We start from the raw sequence: 9,791 nt of genomic DNA on the forward strand, positions 1-9,791 counted from the left end.
TTCCAAAGGTTTTTTTTTTGAGGCTCTTATAAATGTGGTGCTTTTCCTAGTTTCACTTTCAGCGAATTTGTCACTGATGTACAGAAATGCCATTGATTTATAGGTATTTATTTTATATCCAGCTACTTTTCTGAATTTATTTATTAGTCTAGGAGATTTCTGGTGGAATGTCTTGGGTCTTCTAGGTATAGAATTATATGGTCTGCCCATAGTGATAATTTGAGTTCATCTTTTCCCATCTGTATCCCTTTAATTTCTTTTGTCTGTCTGATTGCTTTGGCTAGAGTTTCAAGAACTATGTTGAATAGAAGCAGTGAAAGAGGGCATCCCTGTCTTGTTCCAGTTTTTAGAGGGAATGCTTTCAATTTTTCTCCATTTAGCATGATGTTGTCCTGGGGCTTAGCATAGATAGCCTTTACAATGTTGGGGTATGTTCCTGTGATCCCTAGTTTTTGAAGCATTTTGAACATGAAGAGATGCTGTATTTTATCAAATCTTTCTCAGCATCTATTGAGATGATGATATGATTTTTATCTTTAAGTCTATTGATGTGATAGATTACATTTATTGATTTCTGTATGTTGAACCAAACTTGTATTCCTGTGATAAATCCTACTTGATCGTGGTGCATTATGTTTTTGTATTTGATTTGCCAGAATTTTATTGAGAATTTTTGCATCTATGTTCATTAGAGATATTGGTCTGAAGTTTTCTTTCTTTGATATATCTTTGTCTGGTTTTGAAATCAGAGTGATATTAGCCTCCTAGAATGTATTTGGAAGTGTTCCCTCTTTTTCAATTTAATGAAATAGTTCAAGAAGTATTGGTGTTAGTACTTGTTTAAAGGTTTGTAGAACTCACTTGTGAATTCATCCAGTTCTGGGTTTTTCTTGGTTGATAGACTTCTGATGGCATCCTCTATTTCCTTGCTTGAAATTGATCTGTTTAAATTGTGTATATTATCCTGATTTAGTGTAGGCATACCATATGCCTCTAGAAATTTGTCAATGTATTTGATATTTTCTATCTTATTGGAGTACAAATTTTCAAAATAATTTCTAATTATCTTCTGTATTTCTGTAGTGTCCATCTTACTATTTCTATTTTCATCACAGATGTTAGTAATTTGAGTTTTCTCTCTCCTTCTCTTTGTTAGCATGGCCAATGGTTTATCAATTTCATTTATTTTTTCAAAGAACCAATTTTTTGTTTTGTCAGTTTTTTCAGTTGTTTCAATTTCATTGATTTCAGTTCTGGTTTTAATTATTTCCTATCTCCTACTGCTGTTGGGGTTGATTTGTTCTTCTCTTTCTGACTTTGAGATGTAATGTTAGATCATTTATTTGTTGACTTTTTCTTCTTTTAAGGGATGAACTCCATGCAATGAACTTTCCTCTTAGCACTGCCTTCATAGTGTCCCAGAGATTTTTATATGTTGTGTTGGTGTTCTCATTTACTTCTAAGAATTCTTTAATCTTCTCTTTGATATCTTTTGCAACCCATTGTTCATTCAATAGTGTATTATTTAGTCTCTAGGTGTTGGAGTAGCTTTTATTTTATCATTGATTTCTAATTTCATTTCATTGCAGTCTGATAGAATGCAAGGTAGGATCTCTACTTTTCTGTATTTACTAAGATTTGCTTTGAGGCATAACATAAAGTCTATTTTAGAGAAGGATACATGTGCTGCTGAGAAGAAAGTGCATTTGCTCATTGATGGATAATATATTCTACATACATCAGTTAAGTCTAAGTTATTGATTGTATTATTGAGTTCTATAGTTTCTTTGTTTATCTTTTGTTTGGTAGATCTATCTATTGGTAAAAGAGGGGTTTTAAAGTCATCCAGAATTATTGTGTTGTGATATATTTGACTCTTGAACTTGAGAAGAGTTTGATTGATGAACATAGATGCTCCATTGTTGTGTTTGGCACATATATATTTATAATTGTTATGTTTTGTTGATGTATGGTTTCATTAAGCAGTATGAAATATGCATCTTTATCCCTTTTGATTAATTTTATTTGATATGAGGATGAAAACCCCTGAAGTCTACTTTATTTGATATGAGGATGAAAACCCCTGCTTGCTTATGTAGGCCATATGAATGGTATATTTTATCCCAAACTTTCACCTTCAGTCTGTAGGTATCTTTTCCTATGAGATGAGTCTCTTGAAGGCAGCATATTGTTGGGTCTTTTTTTTTTAAATCCAATCTAACAGCCTATGTCTTTTGATTGGTGAGTTTAAGCCATTAATATTTAGGGTTATTATTGAGATATAATTTGTATTACCAGTCATTTTTGTTTATTTTTGGTATTTAGCTTGACTTGGTTTCCCTTTGGTTGGCTTTTCTTTTGTTGTAATTCTTCTCTTTGTAGATTTTCATTATTGTTTTTCATTTTCTCCTTGTGGAATATTTTGCTAAGAATGTTCTGTAGTGCAGGCTTTATTGCTGTAAATTCTTTTAGCTTTTGTTTATCATTGAAGGTTTTTATTTCATCATTAAATTTGAAGCTTAATTTTCCTGGATATAAGATTCTTGGTTGGCATCCATTATCTTTTAGAGCTATGTATATGTTGTTCCGGGATCGACTGGCTTTGAGAGTCTGGGTTCAAAAATCTGCTGAGATCTGAATTGGTCTTCCCTTATAGGTAATCTGATTTTTCTCTCTTACAGCCTTTAAAATTCCATCCTTATTCTGTGTGCCAGAAATTTTCATTATAATATGTCTTGGTGTAAATCTGTAGTAATTTTGTACATTTGTTGTTCAATAGGCCTCTTGTATTTGATTTTCCAATTCATTCTTCATGCTTGGGAAATTTTATAATATTATTTCATTGAAGAGATTATGCATTCCTTTGGTTTGAATCTATGAATCTTCCTCTATCTCAATCAATTTTAAATTTGGTATTTTGATGGTATTCCATAATTCTTGGATGTACTGTTTCTGGTTTCTTACCATCTTCACTGTGAGTTCAACTTCATTTTCAAGATTGTTTATTTTGTCTTCATTGTCTGAGGTTCTGTTTTCTAAGTGGTTTAGTCTGTTGGTGATGCGATCTATTGAATTTTTTAATTGGCTTATTATTTCTTTCATTTCAAGGATTTCTTTTTTTTTCAGTATCTCTATCTCTTGAAATAATCTATTTGCTCTCATATCTCTTAGTTGGAGTGATTAATTTTTGCCTGTATCTGCTCACTTAGGTTGTTCTTTAATTCCCAAATTATTGGAGTTATGTATACTCTGAACTCCTTGTCTGACATTTCAACTACTTCACTGCCTATGGATTCTATTGTTATAGGGTCTTGGCTTGTTTGGGCCACTTTCCTCCCTTGTTTTTTTATTATGTCTATGTGTCTTCCTCTCTTGTAGTATAGATCTGAGGTATTACAGCTTCTGCCCTATTGTCTTATGGTGTGCCTACAGGTTACCAATACCTCACTTTTAAGAAAGAGATTAATATTATAGCGCTCAATGTACTCAAAATGCAGCCATATTTCAGTTAGCTTCTATTTTTACTTTTACAGTTCTGTCACTATCAACAGAAATAATGAGTTTGGTTATCTTCAACCATATAATCAATAGGTTTGCGTAATGGTTTACAGTTTCTGATAGTTGAAGGGGGGACTGGGTGGTTGGCTGAGATGTTTATGAGGTAGGATGTGAGAGTATAGAGAGAGATATTAGGTTATATGACTAGTGAAAGGATAATCATAGGAAGTTGGCTGTTATTAGGAGAAACAGGAGATAGGCAACCCTATGAAAGACTCCCTGTTACCTCAGCAACAGGATAACTGTTAGCACCCGTAGTAGAGAAACCTCTGCTGCAGCTAAGCCACAGGGACCTTGGTGGCATCTTAGGTCCTTATCATTGTCCTTTGATAGAAACGGTGATATCCCAGTTTTGTGGCAGTGGCAGCCTAAATCCTGTGTGTTTCCTGATGTTGGGCTGTGGAGCCATGCTTTGGTGAATAAGAAACCCCAGTGCAAGGTGGCCCTCAATGTGGTCACGGGATGGCTCTGACCTGGAACTCTGGGACACAGTGGCTCAGAGCCTCCTAATATTTTGAATGCATTTTATTTATAAGAAAAGTGTGGGTTAGAGAGTTTAAATGGGTTGTGATACATCACATATACATCCAGGCAGAATGAAATTCAATGTAAAAATCTTTATTCTTAATTACAACTGATTTTATAACTTTTGAAATTTGGATTTATTATAATTGTTTAGTTCATTTATCTTCAGAATTATATACAACACCCTTGCTGTATGGATTTTCATGGTTCCTGTTTTATTTTCAGCTGATTTTGACCATTTTTTTAGTACTGAGTATATTTATTAATGTGGTTTCCTACTTTTATTTTGTAAGGAAAATGTGCTAGTCTTTATATCCATGGTAATTTGGCTATGTGTATTCACATAAGATCATAATATTTACAAAACCAGAAAAATTATAAGCAGTAATATAAAGCAATTCTTATCAAATTCTACCATACAAGAAAATGAGATGTTTATGAAGTTGATGTAGTGAACCAATGTGACAATAAGTTAAAAAACTTAAGGAAGCCAACAATCCCAAAAGTTGCCATCTTATCAGTAGTAATGAGTGTTTTGATGGAGAACTGAATTACTAACAAAAGCCCAGTAGCTTACTTGTAGACAAGGAAATGTTGACTTAAAAAAAATTATAAATTGCTATTGTAAGTTACTATTTCATGATTTAAAATAAACAGACTTGTGAGTCAGCTTTTTGTCACTGTGGACAAAACACGTGACATAAGTACAACTTATACTGGGAAAAGTATTTTGTCTTAAGGTTTGAGAGGCTTCATTCCATAGTCAACTAACTCCATGGCTCTGGACCTGAGGCAAGGCAGAACAACATGGCAGAAGGGCCTGGCAAAGGAAAGCTGCTCAGCTCATGGCAGCCTGGGAGCAGAGAAAGAGAATCCAGAGCCAAGATAAAACTTTCCAGGGCAGGCCCCTAGAGACCCACTTCCTCCACCTAGGTCCCTCCTCCTACAGTTTCCACGCCTGCCCCCATAGTCCATTCAGATATCAGTTGGTTAATCATTTGATAAGGTGAGAGGCCTCATGATCCAATCACTTCCCAAGAGCTTCACCTCTGAATATTGCACTGGGAACCAAGTCTTGAAAACTAAGTGTTTGGGGAATCTTTCATCTCCAAACCTTAACCCTGTATTAAGCATGTTATTATGATTTTCACTACATCAGTTACATAAAATCTACCCAAACAATATATTGTAAACAATGGGCAACTATGCACACAAATGAAGAATTATCAATCTTGCCAATCTACTGTTTTTTCTTTCTCCACTTCATAGTCACTACCTCCTCCTCTAACCTATACCCCTTTTCTCTCCCTAGGCTGTTAACACATCAGCTGAGCTTCTTGGTTCATGCTTCTCCCATTCACAGAGAAAATGTGGGGCATTGAGATCCAAATGATGCTAAATAAAATTAGGCTGCCTTTAAAAAAAAAACTGTTCTTAAGTCTTTAAAGTTTTACACATTCTGTTTTATTTAGTCTTTTTCTGAGAAAAGTGTTGTCTTTCTGCTTCTTTACCACTTTCACTTTCCTCTTGAAGCTAGAAGCCAAATAGCATGAAAAATGAAAACAAAAATGGCTGAGCCATTATTTCCAAAAATTTTGATACATCATTTTTCTTTTCTTTTTTTATATTTATTTTTTAGTTTTCAGTGGACAAAACATCTTTATTTTATTTTTATGTGGTGCTGAGGATCAAACCCAGCGCCCTGCGCATGCCAGACGAGCACGATACCATTTGAGCCACATCCCCAGCCGCTCATTTTTCTTTCTCTAGTGAAGATTCCTAGAAAGTTCTCATTGCATCTGAAAACATCAAGGCAAAGATAACCATGCAAATCTAAATTAGATGAAAATTCAAGTGAATATCTCCTCAGATGACATGACACACCAAAGTTCTTTTCTGCCCTTGCTCACCTACCACCTACTCCAGTATTGTTTCCACTCATTAATTCTAGGATTCACCTCTCACTGAGGTTGCCAGGTCCATCAGTATTCCCACAGTGGTTATGGATTCAATCCACAGAGCAGCTTACTAACATTAGACATAGCACCAACTAATAAAAGAGAAAATGATAATTTTAATTAAACATATCATGTTTTACGACTCACCCAATATTAAGCATATTAATATGATTTTTCAGTACATCAAATCAATGAAATCTATTAGGACATAAATAAATTAAATGAAAACTATATAGGAAAACAATAACCTACATTCCTGTTCTTTCAGATCACACACTTTTCTCTTTGCTTCAGAATGAAACCTCTCAGAATTCTTTTCTCTTTGTTATCACTAACTACTTTTTATTATTCATCTTAGACCTATGTCAAAATGGCTTCTGGTGATTAATTCTACCAAACCAGCTGTCATTAAGATCACCACTGCCCTTCACTTCTCCAGTGTATTAAAGAGTTTCAAAACATCTTCCAAAAATCCATGAATTTCTCTACTTCCAAGGGAGTTCTTATCTTAAAAATACTTTATTTCTGCCATTTTCTCTTGATGTCCTTCTAATCTCAGGGTCTTCCACCTATGTCTCCTTCCTGATTGTTCTCTCCTCTCCCTTTAATAAAAGTCGAAAAGTTCTCAGGATCAAGTTTAAGTCTTTTTCTCCCTCCTCACTCTCCCCACAAGACCACCTCCATTGCTGAACTTCCAATTCCCGGTTATGAGCCATCAGACAATGTATTTCTTGTAAATGGCAAACTCAAGTATTCAATGAGCATTTGCACTTGGTTGTCTATCAGTCAATTTATAGAAGATGTACCTGCTTTCACGTTTCTCTGCTAGCATGTGACATCTACCTTCCACTGAGAGAATTTCCTTGGTTTTTCATACTCCTCATTACAGATTTTAATATAATGCATAAGTAGGATCATTGTGTTTAGATCTCTTTCTCTATAAAAATCAGACAAAAGAGAGCAGGAACTGAACTGTATTTTTATGTTCACCTCAAAACCTTGAGGGCAACATGCGACTTGGCTTCAATGAAGTGAATTTTTTAGTACAGGGTTAAATGTACACAAGGGGAAAGTCAATTCTACCATTCATTTTTTAAGATCCAGTTGTAAAATCAGGCTTGACAAGTCTTTTCATTAAGTTTATTGTGTTCAACAAAGAAGAAATTTTCCATAGTAAAAATCTAATGAACAATGCAAAATAAAAAGTTGACAAAATATAAAATGTACTTTTTTATATTAATCACAATGTAAAGGTTTACTTCAGCTTCTATGAACAATTCAGAAACAAATCTGAAACAATTCAGATCTTATAAATAACATAAAAATAAATATTTAAATAAATAGAAAAAAAGATACATGATGGTCCTGGGTAAATGGGATGTTGTCTAATATTCCTGAAATCATCTAAAAAATTGGTTGAATTCATTACAAAATTCCAGCAGGAATGAGTCTTTGAAATGCAAGAACTTGTGGGAGTGTGGTAAGGTGTGTTCATCAGTGAGAAGCATTTCCCTGCTGGACCAGGTCCCATTCCATGCTCCTTAGTCTTGCATACAAGTTGGCTGATGAAGAGAAGGATTTCATGATTTCTGCTCTGACCACCTCCCAGGCACAAGGCAGGTATTTCTTCTCCTTCAGGTAGACAGTGATCCTGTGGAAGTATTTCCTCACAGCCCTCAGGGGAGCCTCTTCCACCCCCACCTGCTGGGTCCCACAGTCTTTCAGGTCATCCAGCTGCTGATGGAGGCCAGTGAGGAAGGTGTCCAGGAGGGTCTTGTTCCAAGCAGCAAAGGCCTCCTGGGTGCTGAGGAGGTTGAAGACCTGCTGGGTCATCTCATGGAGGACAGCAACAGCTTGGGCCTTCTGCACCTGCTCACCCTCCAACTGCTCCTTGGGGAAGGCAAAGTCCTTTCTGTAGTTCAGGCAGGAGAAAATGGGAATTCTCCTCAATTTTTCCAGGAGTGTCAGGGCTCCCTTCTCATTTCTGTCAGATGTTTCAAGACCCAGGTTGTGTATCTGAGGCAGGTCACAGCCCAGAGAGCAGGTGGACTTGCAGTTGAACACCATCAGGGCCAGCAGGAAAGCCAAGGGCAAGGCCATTGGGGATCTTGCAGGTGCTGCTGGGCTGCTTGAAATGGGTGGTCTTGAACCTTTGTCTCTAGGTTCTCTGAAGCCCTTGCTTTGTGTCTATGTCTTAAATAGGAACCAATATACTTTCAATTTTCTGAATGTCATCAGAACTTTCTACTTCTGTTTTGGCTTTCCTTTACGCATTCTCTACATGTGCTTAGAGTAATGTTTTACAATCATTTTTGAAATTATTGCTTTCCCCTCTCCTGCCCCCAAAGACTTTTAAGATATTTTTTTTTACCATTGAAACCTCCATTATATTTTAGTAACGTAGATATATTGAATATCTATATGTGTACCCTATGTATATCTCTCATTTGTGTATAAAAATAACAAATTTAAACTTTGTGTTCAGTAAAAAGCTCAAAATTAGTAAGAATTTTAAGGTAAAAGTTAATTTCATAAACTATTGGTATTTTACTTATATTCAAATCCAGATAGTTTCTAAGGGACTTTACTGTAATTAATTTACTTACAGAAAATTTAATATATCTTATTATGTCCAAATTAGCAATTTACTAAAACGAAATAATTGCCATGTAATTATATATTCAAAAATCTTTTAAATGTTAGGACACTGAAAACTGAAATATTCGAATTTTTATTTTTAGTGTACTTTTTTTCCTTCAAAGAGAAATTATTTTTACGTGGCTAGATACTAGATGTTTATACAGTTTATAGATATCTTATTTTCCTCAGTACTGACATAATTATAAAATATAGTGCTTTTGTATTATTTCTCAAAGTCCATAACCCATGCAGGAGCTCTGAGGATCAAGTATAACAAATAACAAACACCTGACACAGCAGACAATGATAGCCTATGGGTACCCAGAAGCCACCTCCTAAAACATTACTTTGATATCTAATAACCCTGGAATAACCCTCCAATCCCAGCCATCTATTTTCCATGGATTTGGAGCAGTGATCTTGCACAAATTTTGCTTACCTTCGTGAATTTAGTGTCAATAAATTGTTTTTCCAGTGACGTGGACCAAACCCATTGTCTTGTGTTTGTCAGGCAAGTACTCAACCAGGGAACCATGTCCACAGGCCTAGAAAACCCACCGGAAAAAAAAAAAATACTGAGGAATAAGGATATGTCTGATAAGTGTGGGGTGAGTTTTCAGTACCACAATCCATTACAATACCTAAGATTTAGTTATATCTCTAAGGCCTAATTTTTTAAATCTTGGGACAAATATCATACTGTATAAGAAAACACAATTGAGAAATTATGATCAATATTATTTAATCTTTTCCTGTTTAAGTTATAATTTCCCAAGCTTCAGAACGCTAATCCTAATTGATTCTTACCAAACAAAGGAAGCTGTCTTTTCCCTAAATGTGAATAACGGAAAGATTATTAAATGCATGGGCTATGTAATTGTTTTATATAGCATGCAAGACATCAGATATTTTTCTTTCTCATTACCTTTTTTAGAAAGCAAAAGCTGTCATTTTTTGTATCACAATGATTGGTGTCAAAAACCAAAAATGTATGTCCAAGTGTGATAAAAATGTAAAGAAGACCAGTGCAGTGGTGCACGCCTATAATTCTTGTGGTTTGGAGGCTGAAGCAAGAGGATTGAGAGTTCAAAGTTAGACCCAGCAACTTAG

General features: G+C 35.1%; 1 protein-coding gene across 1 annotated transcript; it reads right to left on the reverse strand.

Moving 5' to 3' along the window:
- Positions 1–7,417: 7,417 nt before the first annotated feature.
- Positions 7,418–8,513, reverse strand: LOC101969327 (interferon alpha-2). Its single transcript, XM_013363183.3, has one exon. It carries the CDS (start codon positions 8,139–8,141, stop codon positions 7,536–7,538), a length of 606 nt encoding a protein of 201 aa, XP_013218637.2. The 5' UTR covers positions 8,142–8,513; the 3' UTR covers positions 7,418–7,535.
- Between the last annotated feature and the right edge of the window lie 1,278 nt (positions 8,514–9,791).

The sequence above is a fragment of the Ictidomys tridecemlineatus genome, chromosome 4 (assembly GCF_052094955.1).
Source record: "Ictidomys tridecemlineatus isolate mIctTri1 chromosome 4, mIctTri1.hap1, whole genome shotgun sequence".
In the NCBI taxonomy this organism is placed as follows: domain Eukaryota; kingdom Metazoa; phylum Chordata; class Mammalia; order Rodentia; family Sciuridae; genus Ictidomys; species Ictidomys tridecemlineatus.